This window comes from Pleurodeles waltl, chromosome 1_1, assembly GCF_031143425.1.
Source record: "Pleurodeles waltl isolate 20211129_DDA chromosome 1_1, aPleWal1.hap1.20221129, whole genome shotgun sequence".
NCBI classification, from domain to species: domain Eukaryota; kingdom Metazoa; phylum Chordata; class Amphibia; order Caudata; family Salamandridae; genus Pleurodeles; species Pleurodeles waltl.
Genome location: NC_090436.1, coordinates 635,747,872 through 635,766,053, shown reverse-complemented (window position 1 = coordinate 635,766,053; position 18,182 = coordinate 635,747,872). Strand labels below are relative to the sequence as shown.

The following is an 18,182-nucleotide window of genomic DNA, read 5'->3' as shown; positions in this document are numbered from 1 at the left end:
GGCACACAAGGGCGATGCAGCCGTATGACAGGCGGCTTCCCGTCATCTGTTTCAATAGGGTGAGCCTCTGTAACTGTAGGTGATTTTAATGTCTTTATTAAGGCATATTATAGCTTTTTTTATTTCATTCATAATATCTGTTTTTCATAATGGTATATTACAAAAAATATTATCCATACATGTATAGCTGTTAAACTTTTGCCCACCATCCTCAAGGGTACCTCACTGATTTTTATTCTGATTTAAGCATGTGAATCTATGAAAGATCCAATACTGGAGAAGAAAATATGTTCCCTGTTACTGCAGTTCTCCAGTATGGGTATCTTTCATAGATTCACATGCGAACCACCCTCCTTCCCTTAGGGGCTCACCTCTTAGATTGGGATCATGATTCCCACTTGTGCTTAAAACATCTGAGGGACTCACTTCTTTTGGAGTATTCTAGAGGGTGCTGTCGCCTGACTGGATATAGTTCAGTGTGGTCCTATTTTTGAAAGGATATAGATAGGCTATGAAACGTACTTTGCATTGCCATTCTAGCTTATGATACTATTACATACTCCTTTACTATGATACTCTAGGACTCCCACTTCGACGACAGGGAATGATTTAATCATGTTAATCTATGAAAGATGGCAATACTGGAGAACTGCAGTCAGAGGAAAGTAACGTATTTTCTTCCTCCTTGTGCACCCTGCCTACTGCCCCATGATCCTTCCCCTTGCACTCCTCATTCACACACCTGCCACCCACTTATAGCTCCCTCCCGCACTCCCTCTTTCCGCTGTGCTCTTGTTTCTGCGTCTACCACCCTCGTGAATTGCTGTCCTGTTCCTCCCTCTTTCCCTTGCTCGATCTTGGTTTCCCTGTCTCCCACCTGCTGTCATTGCTCCCTCCGGTTCTTACCCCCAGTCATTTCCCCTATGTGGTGCCATAACTGTGCCTTTTTCCATTTCATGGAAACAGAATGCTGCCTGTACTGAAGGCTGTGTTCCCTTCAAAATAATCCTGTTTTTCTTTCTAGGTTTGATGGTAAAGGGGTCTTCATTATAGTTATTCCTTTCTTATTATGTCATAGAAAATGATGAAGTACTAAAAAAGAATGTTCCATTGCCATCTGACCTTTATTTGACATTGAAGCAAAAACAGGACTTTGTATTGTATTTAAGGGAGCCTTCAGTCCTGTTCTGGCTTTTGTTTCTTTGTCTGACTTTACTTTGCTTATGCTGCTTGTGCTAGAACATTAAACCCAAACATATTGGTTTTGACTGTGCTTGACCTTTAAGTCTCTACCATCACAATACGTTTGCAGTGGGCCAGCTGTTCCTGATGTTTAAAGATTGTTAGTCTTCATCTACCTTGTAATTATGTCTACTAAAAAACACTTTGTCATTTTGTTAAGCATTTGACGATATTCACAAATAGATTCATGTGACTGTGTTGATGCATAGGATTAGCCCTATCAATTCAATAAAAATTAGTTGCCAGACCATTTCATGTCAAATCAAAGTACTGTAATACATGCTCGAATGTTAAGACAGCTAAGATGAGGCTAACCTTATATGCTTTTGGGATTCAAATATGAACTATTGTGAAAACTAATTTTATGCTGTTTCATTTTTGGAGGATGGCATTGGACTGGGCAAAACACTTTGGGCAAAGTGAAGTTGTTGACCTTCTGGAGTCGTATAGGTAAGAATTTCTAAGTCTGTTCAGCAACTTACAGGTTATAGGATGATTGCGCATGAATCAAATTAGACTATCTCACATACCAAAAGTAAATTTTTCAAATAAAGAAATAGGATAGGTTAATATAAATGTATCACCGTATGTGTTCATGTATTCTTATCAACTCGGATGACAATCCTTACCTTTAGAAATAAAATGAAACTTCAGCTATTCAAATGTTAACCACTCTGAGCATATATCACCTTCAGGAATTGAAGGAGTTCCTAAATTGGTATTGTCCCTGCATCATTTCTCCAAGAGACCTTTAAATCACGTTGAGTTCAAGCTTTCTTTTCACTGCTAAACAGTTGAAAGAGAGAGTGTGTGTGTGCATGTGTGTTTTAAATAATCATTCTCAGTATGTATGTTTCAAATGGCTTTATTATATTGCTTTCACCTGTCTCGCCATTTGGAAGTAAGTTTGAGGGGTTGTTTAGTGCAGGGCTGTAAAGTGAGTTGTCTCAAAGATGGTAGCAGGATTGTTTGCAGAAACAGGCTTCAAATTCAGTAGTACTTTATACTTCCATTGAATTGCCCTATTTTATATGCATACATCATTTTTATTTGTGCTGAAATGACATGTATACTTTAACCTACGTAATTTAGCTCACAAGGTGAAAGCTGACACTGAGTGCCAGATTAATGTAATTGTAATTGCCTAGTTTGCTCCATTCGATTTGTATTAAGCCATTTAATTCACACCTCTTCATCGGCTGTCACCATCGCAACAATTTAAGGTAATTTTCTGTCTTGTAAAATAAAAAAAATAATAGTTCTGTACGGCATCCCTAATATTTTCCTTCTGCTGAAACATTTGTTCCTGTTTATTTGGTCTGTTTGGTTGACTGACCTGAAGAAACTGTCTCTGCCTTATTTTTTCTAACAAAAATTCAGACCGGACAGTATGGAGAGTTTCTAGCTAAAGCTTGCTTCTGCACATTTGTTACAGGAACCCCCTTGCCAGCACCAGAAAAATCTGTATAGCAGTACATTGTCGTTTGTTACAGGCGGCGCTGCTTGATATGTGATCTGAAGCTGCTGAGGTTCTCAAACTCATAGTCCAATGCTTTTGTTATTTTGTTTAACACATTTTAAGAAGACAACTTTTCTTGGCATATATGGGTTGCAACCCCATTTCCAGACTTCATCTGGTGCCTGGGGAAGTCTCACTGTCTTTAGCCATGTTCTGTGCACCCTGAGGCCATTAATGAGATGACAAAATCCCAAAGCCTTCATGAAGCGCTAACCGTGACCCCCTTTAGAGCCACAACACCTTGATTCAGAAATTGCTCCCTGTAGAGGTACACATACAATAAGAGCAGGTGGTGTGTTATTCAAACAAAGCTTAAACATGACTTCCATTAGCAGCTTGTTTCATTCCTGCTGAGCTCCAGCTCTACCTCTTCAAGTCACAGTAGCACCAGTGCTCTGTATTCCATGTTCCTTTTACAGAACACTGGCTCAGCTCTCATTAATTAATACATAAGTACACCCTTGTCAAAGTGTAAAACATAACATATGCCCTCACTTACATTAACTTTTACCAAACAGAAACATAATATTATTAAATAGATAACATACAAAATACAAAACAACTATACAAAATTCTATTCCTATAAACTTTATATATATATATATATATATGTTCAATGGCATGTGTAGCTGCAGATACACATGCTTTGCACATCCCGCCATCTAGTGTTGGGCTCGGAGTGTTACAAGTTGTTTTTCTTCGAAGAAGTCTTTTCGAGTCACGAGATCGAGGGACTCCTCCCCTTGCGGCTCCATTGCGCCTTGGCGTCGACTCCATCTTAGATTGTTTTCTTTCCGCCATCGGGTTCGGACGTGTTCCTTTTCTCTCTGCGTTTCGGTTCGGAAAGATAGTTAGAATCTCGGAAAATTAGACGGTATTGTTTGCGTTCAGTATCGGGTTAGTTACAACAGATCGACACCGAATTTTTAATAGCTCCGGTGACCCTTTGGGGTTTTCGATCCCCCGTCGGGGCCTGGTCGGCCCGACCACGTGTCTCTTCAAGGCTAATAGAACGGACCCATTCCGCTTCTGCCCCAAATGTCACAACAAGTATCCTTATACAGATCAGCATCTGGTCTGTAACTTGTGTTTGTCTCCAGAACACAAAGAAGATACTTGTGTGAAGCCTGTCGAGCGTTTCGGTCGATGAAGACATTAAGAGACTGAAGAGCGAGAAGACTACAGATGGCGTCGGCGCCAACAGGACAAAAACACTTGGAGGAGGAAGAAGAGTCCTTCTCCATCGAGGAGTCGGACTCGGACGAGGTCGATCCCGAACAGACGCCAAAAACCGTGAGTAAGACGTCGACACATAAAACTCACGGAAAGACCACTAAAGCCCAGGGGACGCCACCGCCAGCAGGCCATGGCTTAACCCGAAAAATAGGTGACCGATCATCGGCACTGAAAAAGGGCACGCATGTGTCGAAGACATCCGACTCCGGTCGAGATACTGCCACAGAGCACACTCGACCCCGAGACAGCGGGTCAGAGCAAGTTCGGCACCGAGAGGGCGGCACCGAAAATTTTAAAAGTGTCGTCGGAGCCGAAAAAGACTGCCGAAAAAGTTTCCATTCCGAAACATCCGGCCTCGGAACCGAAAACAAGTTCCTACACAGAGGAACAGGGACTGTCCTCACAAATGCAAGGACATAGATTCAGGCAAGAACTAGAGTCAATGGAGCCAGACTACACTCAGAGAAGGCTCCACATCCAAAAGGACACAGGGAAGATAAGTACTCTTCCCCCAATTAGGATGAAAAGAAGACTTGCCTTTCAAGAAAAAGACAAGCAGCCACAGGCAAAGGTGGCAAGACAAGTAACACCGCCACCATCTCCACCACGCTCAACGCACACATCACCGGTAGCCACTCCACCACTGATGCAGTCCCCAACTCATACTGGAATGAGTCAGGATGATCCCGACGCATGGGATCTTTATGATACGCCAGTATCAGATAACAGCCCAGACTGTTACCCAGCAAGACCGTCGCCACCTGAGAACAGTACAGCCTACACACAGGTGGTGTCAAGAGCAGCGGCGTTTCATAACGTCACCCTGCATGCAGAGCCTATTGAGGATGACTTTTTGTTTAACACATTATCCTCCACACATAGCCAATACCAAAGTCTCCCTATGCTACCTGGATTGCTAAAACACTCCAAACAGGTGTTTCAGGAGCCTGTGAAGGGCAGGGCCATAACTCCAAGGGTGGAGAAGCAATACAAGCCACCGCCAACAGACCCTGTATACATCACGCAGCAATTAACACCAGACTCTGTGGTAGTAGGGGCAGCTCGCAAGAGAGCGAACTCACACACCTCGGGAGACGCACCACCTCCAGACAAGGAGAGTCGCAAGTTCGACGCAGCAGGGAAAAGGGTTGCAGCACAAGCGGCCAACCAATGGCGCATTGCCAACTCACAGGCATTGCTGGTGAGATATGATAGGGCTCATTGGCACGAAATGCAACATTTCATTGAACACTTGCCCAAAGAGTTCCAAAATAGAGCACAACAGGTGGAGGAGGAAGGACAGAGTATCTCGAACAATCAGATACGCTCAGCAATGGACGCAGCAGATACAGCTGCTAGAACTGTAAACACAGCAGTGACAATACGGAGACATACATGGCTGCGTACATCAGGATTCAAGCCGGAAATACAACAAGCTGTGCTGAATATGCCATTTAACGGACAGCAGTTGTTTGGGCCGGAGGTGGACACTGCTATCGAAAAACTTAAAAAGGACACTGATACGGCCAAAGCCATGGGCGCACTCTACTCCCCACAGAGCAGAGGCACATTTCGTAGAACACAGTTTCGAGGGGGGTTTCGAGGACAAAGCACAGAACCCACAACCTCACAAACAAGGCCCACTTATCAGAGCCAATATCAGCAGGGAAGATTTCGGGGACAATATAGAGGGGGCCAATTCCAAAAGAGTAGAGGGAAGTTCCAAGGTCCCAAAACTCCTCAAAACAAGCAGTGACTTCAACGTCACAAATCCCCAACACATAACACCTGTGGGGGTGAGACTAACCAAGTTCTACAAACATTGGGAGGAAATAACAACAGACACTTGGGTCCTGGCAATTATCCAGCATGGTTATTGCATAGAATTTCTCAAATTCCCTCCAAATGTCCCACCGAAAACACACAATATGTCAAAACAACACATGGATCTTCTAGAACTAGAGGTCCAAGCGTTGTTACAAAAAGAGGCAATAGAACTGGTACCAATTCATCAGAGAGGAGCAGGAGTTTACTCGCTGTACTTTCTCATACCCAAACCTATAAGACCTATATTAGATCTCAGAACATTAAATACCTACATCAAATCAAATCACTTTCACATGGTGACATTACAGGACGTAATCCCATTGCTCAAACAACAAGACTACATGACAACACTAGACCTAAAAGATGCATACTTCCATATACCGATACATCCTTCACACAGAAAGTACTTAAGGTTTGTATTCCAAGGGGTACATTACCAATTCAAAGTGTTGCCATTCGGGATAACAACTGCACCAAGAGTTTTTACAAAATGCCTGGCAGTAGTGGCTGCTCATATCAGAAGGCAGCAAATACATGTGTTCCCGTACCTAGGCTATTGGTTAATCAAAACCAACACGCAAGAACGGTGTTCACAGCACACAAAATACGTCATAGAAACCCTCCACAAACTAGGTTTCTCAATCAACTACACAAAGTCACACCTTCAGCCGTGTCAAACACAGCAATACTTAGGGGCGACAATCAACACAACAAAAGGGATTGCCACTCCAAGTCCACAAAGGGTACAGGCATTTCACAATGTAACACAGGCCATGTATCCAAAACAAAAGATACAAGTCAAGATGGTAATGAAACTACTAGGCATGATGTCCTCGTGCATAGCCATTGTCCCAAACGCAAGGTTGCACATGCGGCCCTTACAACAGTGCCTAGCATCACAATGGTCACAGGCACAGGGTCAACTTCTAGATCTAGTGTTGATAGACCGCCAAACATACACCTCGCTTCAATGGTGGAACAATATAAATTTAAACCAAGGGTGGCCTTTCCAAGACCCAGTGCCTCAATACGTAATAACAACAGATGCCTCCATGATAGGGTGGGGAGCACACCTCAATCAAGACAGCATCCAAGGACAATGGGACACTCAGCAGAGACAGTTTCACATAAATCACTTAGAACTACTGGCAGTATTTCTAGCGTTGAAGGCTTTTCCACCCATAATAAGCCACAAACACATTCTTGTCAAAACAGACAACATGACAACGATGTATTATCTGAACAAACAGGGAGGAACACACTTGACACAGTTGTGTCTCCTAGCACAGAGAATATGGCAATGGGTGATTCACAACCACATTTGCCTAATAGCACAGTTTATTCCAGGGATTCAGAATCAGTTAGCAGACAATCTCTCTCAGGATCACCAACAGATCCACGAATGGGAGATTCACCCCCAAATACTAAACTTTTACTTCCAAAGATGGGGAACACCACAAATAGACCTATTTGCAACAAAAGAAAACGCAAAATGCCAAAACTTCGCATCCAGGTACCCACAAGATCAATCTCAGGGCAATGCGAGCTGGTCAGGGATATTTGCATACGCTTTTCCCCCTCTCCCACTCCTTCCGTATCTAGTAAACACATTGAGTCAAAACAAACTCAAACTCATACTAATAGCACCAACCTGGGCAAGACAACCTTGGTACACAACACTACTAGACATCTCAGTAGTGCCTCATATCAAGCTTCCAAACAGACCCGATCTGTTAACTCAACACAAACAACAAATCAGGCATCCAAATCCAGCTTCACTGAATCTAGCAATTTGGCTCCTGAAGTCTTAGAATTCGGACATCTACACCTTACACAGGAATGTATGGAAGTCATAAAACAAGCAAGGAAACCAACCACAAGACATTGCTATGCAAATAAGTGGAAAAGATTTGTTTATTATTGCCATAATAATCAAATTCAGCCATTACACGCATCTGCTAAAGACATCGTAAGCTACTTACTGCATTTACAAAAGTCAAAGCTAGCTTTTTCATCCATTAAAATACATCTTGCCGCAATTTCAGCTTATCTGCAAATTACGCACACAACTTCATTATTTAGGATCCCAGTCATAAAAGCATTTATGGAGGGCCTTAAGAGAATTATTCCACCAAGAACGCCACCAGTTCCTTCGTGGAACCTTAACATTGTCTTAACACGACTCATGGGTCCACCTTTTGAACCTATGCACTCGTGTGAGATACAATATTTAACATGGAAAGTAGCGTTTCTCATTGCCATCACATCTCTAAGAAGAGTAAGTGAAATACAAGCATTTACCATACAAGAACCCTTTATTCAGATACACAAGCATAAAGTAGTTTTACGAACTAACCCAAAGTTCTTACCAAAAGTCATATCACCGTTTCACTTAAATCAAACAGTAGAACTACCAGTGTTCTTTCCAGAACCAGATTCTGTAGCTGAAAGAGCACTACATACATTAGACATCAAAAGAGCTTTAATGTACTACATTGATAGAACAAAACAAATACGGAAAACAAAACAACTATTCGTTGCTTTTCAAAAACCTCATACAGGGAATCCAATATCCAAACAAGGCATTGCCAGATGGATAGTCAAATGCATTCAAACCTGTTATCTCAAAGCAAAAAGAGAACTGCCTATAACACCAAAGGCACATTCAACTAGGAAGAAAGGTGCTACTATGGCCTTTCTAGGAAACATTCCAATGACTGAAATATGTAAGGCAGCCACATGGTCTACGCCTCATACATTCACCAAACATTACTGCGTGGATGTGTTAACAACACAACAAGCCACAGTAGGACAAGCAGTACTACGAACTTTATTTCAAACAACTTCAACTCCTACAGGCTGAGCCACTGCTTTTGGGGAGATAACTGCTTAATAGTCTATGCAAAGCATGTGTATCTGCAGCTACACATGCCATAGAACGGAAAATGTCACTTACCCAGTGTACATCTGTTCGTGGCATGAGACGCTGCAGATTCACATGCGCCCACCCACCTCCCCGGGAGCCTGTAGCCGTTTCGAAGTTGATCTTGAATATTTGTAAATTTGTAAGTATATCACTTTAAACCACATTATGTACATACATATTTACTCCATTGCATGGGCACTATTACTATAATACACAACTCCTACCTCACCCTCTGCGGGGAAAACAATCTAAGATGGAGTCGACGCCCATGCGCAATGGAGCCGAAAGGGGAGGAGTCCCTCGATCTCGTGACTCGAAAAGACTTCTTTGAAGAAAAACAACTTGTAACACTCCGAGCCCAACACTAGATGGCGGGATGTGCAAAGCATGTGAATCTGCAGCGTCTCATGCCACGAACAGATGTACACTGGGTAAGTGACATTTTCCATATATATATATATATATTCAATGTCATGTGTAGCTGCAGATACACATGCTATGCATAGCTCTTCCGACATCTAGTGTTGGGCTCGGAGTGTTACAAGTTGTTTTTCTTCGAAGAAATCTTTTCTGAGTCATGGGATCAAGTGACTCCTCCTCTCGGTTTCAGTGCGTATGGGCATCAACTCCATTGTTAGATTGTTTTTGTTCCGCGGTCGGGTTCGTATGTGTTTCCTCTCGTTCCGAGATTTCGATTCGGAAAACCTCAGAAAACCTTCTTATTTGTCGGTATTGTTTCGATTACGTTTCCCATCTAGCATCGAACCGGTAGTACCGTCGGAACTTTCATTTCGCCCTTCGGGCGCGTGCGCCCAACTCAGGCCTGTTCGGGCCTACTGCGTGGAAAGCCTGATGGATCCGACTCCATTCCGATTCTGCCCTCGGTGCCACACGAAGTACCCCTGTACAGACCAACACTTGGTTTGTAATTTGTGCCTTTCTCCAGACCATTGGGAGGAAGATTGTGAGGGGTGTCGATCATTTCGATCAAAGAAGATCTTGAGAGATCGCAGAGCCGAAAGACTCAAAATGGGGTTAAAAAACAGCTAACATCTCAACATCATGGAGGAAGAACAGGCACAGATGGCAGTCTCCATCCGAGACACAGACTCCGAACAGGAATCGGAAGACGACAGACCCATCACAGCTGGCCAGCATGTGAGTATGTCTGCACCTACACCCCTGCAGAAAAACATTCAAAGGCCTTGGGTACACCACTGCCGGAAGGCCATGGTTTGACCCGAAAAAAGACTGCTGGCGACTGTCCTTCGGGGTCGGCGCCGAAAAAGGCCACTCTTCTGTCCACCTCAGAGTCAAGCAAATCCATTAAAAGCACCACTTCCGACTCAAGTAAAAGACCTCATTCCTCGGAGTCGAAAATTCGGCAATTGGCTTCGGAGCTGAGACATGACTACTTTTTCAGGACCGAAAAAGATACACACCTCAGAGCTGAAAAAGTCCTCCTATTCAGAGGAACAAGGACTTTCCACCAAGTTAAAACAGATTACAAAGCCAATCATGGAATCTCATAAGACTTCTGAAGAAGAGCCTGAGATTGAACCAATATTACAGGTTATGGATGAGAGACAGTCCAGAATCCATATTCATAAGGAGACAGGATGACTCATCACTGCACCGCCTTTAAAAACCAAAAGAAAGCTGGCTTTCCAAGAGGAATTAGACTCTGTGCAACCACCAGCAAAGGTGCAAAAACAAAAGGAGAAGCCACTACCTCTCCATACTTCTCCTCCTCAATCTCCACACTTCTCCTCTTCAATCTCCACAGCTCTCTTTCTCACCTCAGAATAGCCCACCACCACTGCCTTCTCCAACACATTCTTTATACTCACATGGAGATACAGCAGACCCATGGGACCTCTATGACCCTGATCCCATCTTGGACAATGATCCAGCCGTTTATCCATCAAAACCTTCTCCTCCAGAAGACACCACTGCATACACCCAAGTAATATCCTGTGCAGCAGCTGATCATGGAGTAGCCATGCATTCTGAACCATTAGAAGAGGGCTTTTTATTTAATACACCGTCTTCTACTCATTCCCTATACCTGTGTCTTCCAATGTTACCAGGAATGATTAAACATGCAAGCCACATTTTTAATGAACCTGTCAAAGCTAGGATCATCACCCCTAGAATTGATAAAAAGTATAAGCCTGCCCCTATTGACCCAGATTACATCACTCATCGGGTCCCTTCAGACTCGTTAGTAGTGCGGCCAGGGAAAAGGGCAAACAGACAGTCATCAGGAGATGCACCGCCTCCTGATAAGGAGAGTAGAAAATTTGATGCAGTTGGGAAAAGAGTTGCCACATAAGCAGTGGAGAATTGCAAATTTCAGGCACGTCTAGCCAGGTGTGACAGGGCCCATTGGGATGAAATGCAAGATTTATACAGCAGCTCCCAAAGGAGCATCAAAAAAGAGCACAACAAGTGGTGGAAGAGGGACAAGCTATCAGCAATAATCAAATAAGATCTGCCCTCTATGCTGCTGATACAGCTGCAAGGAGTGTAAATACTGCCATCACAATTAGAAGACATGCATGGCTACGCTCCTCTGGTTTTAAGCCAGAAATTCAACAGGCAGTACTTAATATGCCTTTTGACAAGAAGCACCTCTTTGGCCCAGAAGTAAACACCCCTGTTGAGAAACTGAGGAAGGACTCAGATACTGCGAAAGCAATGGGCGCTTTATTCACCACCCTATATAGAGGCTCCTTTCGCAGACCACAGCTTAGAGGCGGTTTTAAACCACAATCCTCAGATGCTTTCACCTCCCAAACAAAGCAGGGACAACAAACCCAATATCAAGGAGGTGCGTTTAGAGGTTCCTATAGAGGACAATATTTCAGGAACAGAGGTAAATTCCAAACCTCTAAGCAGACCACAACACAACCTAAACAGTGACTTCCTTCCCTCCCTTCAACTCCACACATCTCCTGTGGGGGGAAGACTACAGGAATTCCACTCTCATTGGCAAAATATCACCACAGACAATTGGGTATTATCAATTATCCGCAATGGCTATTGCCTAATATTAATCTCCACCCCTCCAAACATTCCACCACGATATCACAAGTTGTCCCCAGAACACACTGTTCTGTTACAACAAGAGGTACAATCACTACTATTAAAACAAGCAATAGAATTGGTTCCACATTCTCAACAAGGAACAAGAGTGTACTCACTATACTTCCTCATTCCTAAAAAAGACGGCACCCTCAGGCCCATCTTGGACCTCAGACCCCTCAATGTTACTCCACTACTACAAAAGCAAGATTACGTGACTGCTTTAGACCTCAAAAATACGTATTTCCACATACCCATCCATTCAGGTTACAAAAAATACCTGTGGTTTGTCATAGCAGGAAAACACTACCAGTTGAAGGTGTTGCCATTTGGCATAACAGCAGCTCCAAGAGTGTTCACAAAATGTCTAGCAGTAGTAGCAGCCTACTTAAGAAGACAATACATCCATGTCTTTCCATATCTAGATGATTGGCTAGTAAAATCAAGCAATTTTACACAATGCCAACAACACACTCATTACATGATAGAAACCTTGCACACCCGAAGGTTCACTCTAAATTACCAAAAGTCACACCTTCAACCAGCACAGGTACAACCTTACCTAGGTGCTATCCTAAATACTCAACAAACCCTAGCTTATCCAAGTATAGAAAGGATACAAGCTTTCCAAAATCTCATACCACTCATACAGCCAAAACAACAATACACTGAGATTTATCATGAAGATTCTAGGAATGATGGCCTCTTGCATAGCTATAGTCCCACATGCAAGGCCAAACAGGAGGCCCTTACAACAGTGCCTCTTACCGCAGTGGTCACAGGCACAAGGAATACTTCAAGATCTAGTGTTGATGGACCGCCGAACACATATGTCCCTTCAATGGTGGAATCGCAGCAATCTAATGAAAGGGCGGTCATTTCAAGGCCTTGTGCCGCAGACCATAATCTCAACAAACGCATCAATGATCGGTTGGGGAGCTCACCATGGGCAATGGGATGTCAAACAGAAACAACTACACATAAACCATTTAGAATTATTAGCTGTGTTTTTTGCCCTAAAAGTGTTTCAACCTCTTCTCAAACAGAAGAATGTTCTCATAAGAACAGACAACATGACAACCATGTATTACCTCAACAAACAGAGCGTGACACATTCATCTCAACTGTTCCTTCTAGCCCAAACAATTTGGAAATGAGCAATTCACAGTCAAATTCATTTACTAGCACAATATATTCCAGGGATAGACAATCAGCTGGCAGATCTCCTAAGCAGAAATCACCAACAAACACACAAATGGGAGATTCACTCCCAAGTACTTTAAAAGTACTTTCGAAAGTGGGGAACACCAGACATAGATCTGTTCGCAACAAGCGAAAATGCATAATGCGCAAACTTCGCTTCCAGACACCCAAATCCCCTATCCAAGGGCAATGCTCTATGAATCAATTGGTCAGGGATATTTGCTTACACATTTCCCCCTCTCCCACTCCTTCCCTTTCTGGTCAGCAAACTACGTCAACTGTCACTCACCATGATACTCGTAGCACCAACATGGGCACGCCAGCATTGGTACACAACACTTCTAGATCTGTCTGTAATACCACATTCCAAACTCCCAAACAGACCAGATCTGTTAACACAGAACAATCAGGCATCCAAACCCCAGTGCACTCAATCGAGCGATTTGCCTCCTGAAGTCATAGAATTTGGTTATCTAAACCTTCCACCAGAATGTATGGAAGTAATTAAACAAGCACGTAAACCTACTACTAGACAATGCTACGCAAACAAGTGGAAAAGATTTGTTTTCTATTGCCAATCTAAAAACATTGATCCACTTACAGCATCTATACAATATATTATATGCTATTTACTTCATTTGCAGAAATCAAATTTGGCCAAAATACACCTAACTGCAATATCTGCATGCTTCAGAATATTCAGCACACTTCTCTATTCAGAGTTCCTGTTATTAAAGCTTTCATGGAAGGATTAACATGCATTATTCCACCTACAACACCACCTGTTACATCTTGGAATTTAAATATAGCACTTACCAGCCTCATGGGACCACCTTTTGAACCCATGCACTCTTGTCAAATACAATTTCTAACATGGAAAGTCACATTCCTTGTAGCCATTACCTCTTTAAGAAGAGTTAGTGAGATACAAGCGTTCACTATTGAGGAACCTTTTTTCCAAGTACACAAACATAAGGTTGTACTAAGAACAACCCTAGATCTCAAAAGAGCTCTTATGTACTATATAGATAGAACTAAAGATTTTAGAAAAACAAAACCACTTTTTGTTGCTTTCCTAGAACCATCCAAGCCCTAAATTTGCACTGCAATTCTGACAATACCATAATGTAGTATTCCTCTAACAAGGGCTTAAAACCTACATTGACGATTACTCCCAAATATCCTGTAGCTAAGGGGAGCCCACTGAAATGGAACCTAGCCATTGGCTGTTGGCTTGCAGGGGTAAGGTGTAGCAGCTCTGACTTGGTCCAGTTAACGTACAGACCTGAATACATGCCAGATGTGGTGATAGTGGAATGTAATAGGAGCTAAACTGGTCTGACAATGTTTAACGTAGAGCAAAATGTTGTCAGCATGTAAGCTAATAATAATGTGCTTATGTCATAAGATTTTACCACCTTTTAGAGAGAACCTCTCATACGTGGCAGGGTGGAGGTTTCACTGTCAAAACACAAAGCAGAGTGGACAGCCAGTCTTCTTGTCTTGTACCTTTGCTCAAGTAGATAGAACTAAAGAGGAACCCACTGATGTAGACCTCTGCTCCAGAGGTTGTGTGGGATAGCTTACCCGGCATAAGGAAATGAGTTCACACCTTTATCCTTCACCGTATGTCAAAAAGAAAGAACACTAAATGTAATCAACAACCATCTACCCATAAAAGGGCTACTGCCACTGCTGGAAGATCTGGTGCCATGTTGTGGATGATGCAGAAGACCCCTTTCAACTTATTTTATGTGGATCTGCTTGGTGTAAAACCTGCTTGGTCCAGAAGTTCGAAGAGACAATGAAATGCAACATATGAGTTAGTAGTTTTGCTCGTATTTTATTATATGTGTTAATCAGTGACATCAGACTTTATGAGGAACATTCAGATGCCAGTTCGCCTGGTTTCAGCAGTAGCATAACTAATTCCAGGTTATAAGCCAGTGATTGCCCTGTCGAAAACACCTCCTCATACATTTGGAGGTAGAACAGAATTAGAGTACTTTTCATAAAATTCAGTAACACCAGGGCCTGGAACATTGTTACTGGGTAGGTCAGTGATAACTTCCCTTAGCTTCTAAACTGTAAGTGGACTGTTCCTGGTTACAGTAGTGCTCCAAATCTACAGGACCATAGTATCACATTATTTTGTAAATTGTAATGCTGCTTGACTTGCAGTTTGGGTCGCTATTCCAGTGCTATCAACTGCACTACTTAGGATTGTGATAAAATGTGGTTTTGAAATCCCCACCCTATGTGACACTGTAATCTTAAAACTGGTGTAACCAGCCAACTACTTTCTTCAAGTACGCCAGAGTCACGTAGGGGCATAACTGTTCATCAAAAAAAAATTGTGACCTCAGAATGTGCCAGTCACATAGCCTATCCTACCCTCGTCGTCAGCCCTATTATGAATTAATTGAAAGCTTGTTGCTTCATTTATGATTCTAGCAGTCTGTCTACAGCAGAATGTGAAAGTTCATACATGTTGTCTAGTGCAAGAGATGGCATTCTTATTCTTACGAGCATTATTAGTTCTGACGTTCTAGACGTAACTTGCACAGTGACAGCCTTAGATTCTCAAGAATGGAGTATGAAAACACCGAACACATTATTTCCTGGGGAAAACATCACAGGCAATACTTAGCTGAAACAAACCCTGAGTTGGAAATCTCCCACATGATCAGTGCTCATAACACGACTGTGAACGTTACAAAAAATGACAAACTCAACACACTCATCAGTTCATGATGACTCCTGTACCTTTCAGACACCCCTCAAGAAGGGCTGTTTTCTTGTGGGCTTGGCAACTCTGGCAGCAACTGACTTCTTCCTGGTGAGTTTACAAAAAATTAAAGCTACAGCTCACACTCTGTCTGGCTTCTCCAGCACATCAATTCCACCACCATTATGGACATTTTCATGGATACTTCAGCACAGTACATGCTTACCAGAGACAACCTCCTCTGCCTGATCAGATTCCTCAAAAGCTCTACTGTTCATTTTAAGAAGGCGAGGATCCTAGGGGATGGCACCGGCAGGGGTATATGTAGTCTCCTTCATCCTCTGCCAGCTGTCCTACCTTAAACCCCTTTATCCCCCTCAAGCCACGATTTTTCAGTGAACGAGTATCTGCCATTTTCTTACACCAGTTGGGAGGGGATTTAGAGATATTGCTCGGCAATTGAGGTAGTCTGGAAGGGCAATGTGCCCTACTGTTACTGTACCTCCCTGCAAATCATTCTGTTTCCATCAAGATGTTGTCAGACACCCCAATTTTGGAGGAGAAAGTCCTTGCAACCGCTATAAAGAGGTAGTGTCTCTAAAAGAGAGGTACACTGAATTCTTCTTCCTTTACTTCTTTGTCCTCAAGAAGGGCAGAGATCTTCTAATACTGATCCTGGATATTTGCCCACTGAACTTACTCAGTTGGCAGGACAAGTTCTAGATGCTGTCTGAGTCATGTCATGTTGGCCCTGAATGTGGGAGAACAGTTGGTGTCCCTGGATCTTCAGGGTACCTATTTTCACATTTCAGTTCTTCAACCCACAGGTATTACCTGAGATGAACAGTGGCTCTCTAGTACTATCAGTTCATAGTCCCACTCTTCTGCCTGACGATCGTACCATGCATCTTTATGAAAGGTCCTGATGGTCATGGTGGCTTCACTCTGATGGTCGAAAGCCCATGTATTTCCATACTTGGAAGACTGGCTACTAAATGCAGAGTCTCTGGTGCTGGTCAAGAAACATCTCCAGCACAGTGGCTCTGATAATGCACAACTGAAACATTGGCGTAACTTAAAACAAGGCAGTCCTCTTAAAAGATTTAATTAAATAAATGCGCTAAAACAGAGCAAGCTAAGTTGGGTAAAAGTCACAAGGTGACGGAGGCACGAGTCTGCAGGCCAAAGGCTAAGCAAACTCCTGTATTCCATTAAAACAAACTAGGATTCACTACTTTGTGACCTTCCTTCGGGATGTGGATTTTATCATCAACACCCAAAAAGCTCACATTACTCCAGCACAGAGCCACCCTTTATTGGGACAGTACAGGACATGACCTGCATGAAGGCTTTTTATTGCCCTTAAAAGGATTGCAGATATTCTGGAGATAACTGTGGGGTCTCTGACTCAAACGTCTATCGCATCATCCCTGATGCCGCCTTGCAAAGCCAATATGATGGTGCAGGGTATTCTGTCTGCTTCAGAGCAGCATCTGCACATATATATGCTTACGCTACAGACAGTCCGCCTTGATATGGAGACATTACTTCTTTCATCTCTGGGTGCACCTATCACATTCAAGACCAACACTTTGTAATAAGGTGATTTTTCTGTGGCTGTGGGCGCAACAATGGAGAATTTTTCTGGTAGCGACTCATCTAGCAGGTTCTTGCAGTGTGACGGGGGTGGTCTGAGTTGCCTTTCACTGGAGGATCCTGAGTGCAAGCAACATCCCCCAAGTGATAGAGCTGATCTTCTCCAGATTTACACTCTCAGAGCTCTTCATCAGTGCCCAGATCAGGAAGAGTAATCTGACTGGTTCCCTGTGGAATGCCTGTAGGTTGAACTTGTCTCAGGCCTTGTTCATGGGCCTACCATTTCTGCCAGTTTTGATTCTGCTTAAAGTATGGTGGCAGGTGAGGAAAGATCAAGCGCAGCTCACGCAGATCGCTCTAGACTAGGCTTGGAGGATTTGATATGCTGATCTGTTTGCTCTCAGTCTTGGTTGTATATGCTACTCTTGAACAAAGTGGACCTGTTCTGGCTGCAAGATGGTCAAAGTGCTCTTCCTTAGTACCCAGACACTGAAGATGCACAAGTTAGTCGTTTCCTTCCTAATGAAGTTGCAGACATCACCTTGGCAGCCAGTAAGTCAGCTACCAAATCCATCCATGCAGTTTTCTGAGGTACGTTTGTCCACTGGTATCAATTGAAAAGTGCCAACCCCCTTTAAGTCTTGCCTTTCTGACATCTTGCAGCTTACATTACCACTTGCACACAAGGTTTTTTAGTGGTGATACTTAAGGGTTATCTTGGGACAGTTAATGGTTATTTGGAGCCCAGATTGCTTTCATGTGCTTTCCTGATCAGCCTTCCATGTGGCACATTTTCTAAAAGGCTTGCTTTATCTCAT

The 18,182-nt window shown here is 43.1% G+C and overlaps 1 protein-coding gene across 4 annotated transcripts in view; it reads left to right on the top strand.

Annotated features, from left to right (window-relative positions):
• Window positions 1-18,182, top strand: part of YTHDC2 (YTH N6-methyladenosine RNA binding protein C2) — a 999,369-nt gene that overhangs the window by 394,941 nt on the left and 586,246 nt on the right. For all 4 annotated transcript variants that reach the window (XM_069226524.1, XM_069226522.1, XM_069226518.1 and 1 more), the window contains exon 13: window positions 1,627-1,692. In XM_069226524.1, coding sequence (XP_069082625.1) covers window positions 1,627-1,692 — 66 coding nt within the window. The remainder of the gene's footprint in view (window positions 1-1,626; window positions 1,693-18,182) is intronic.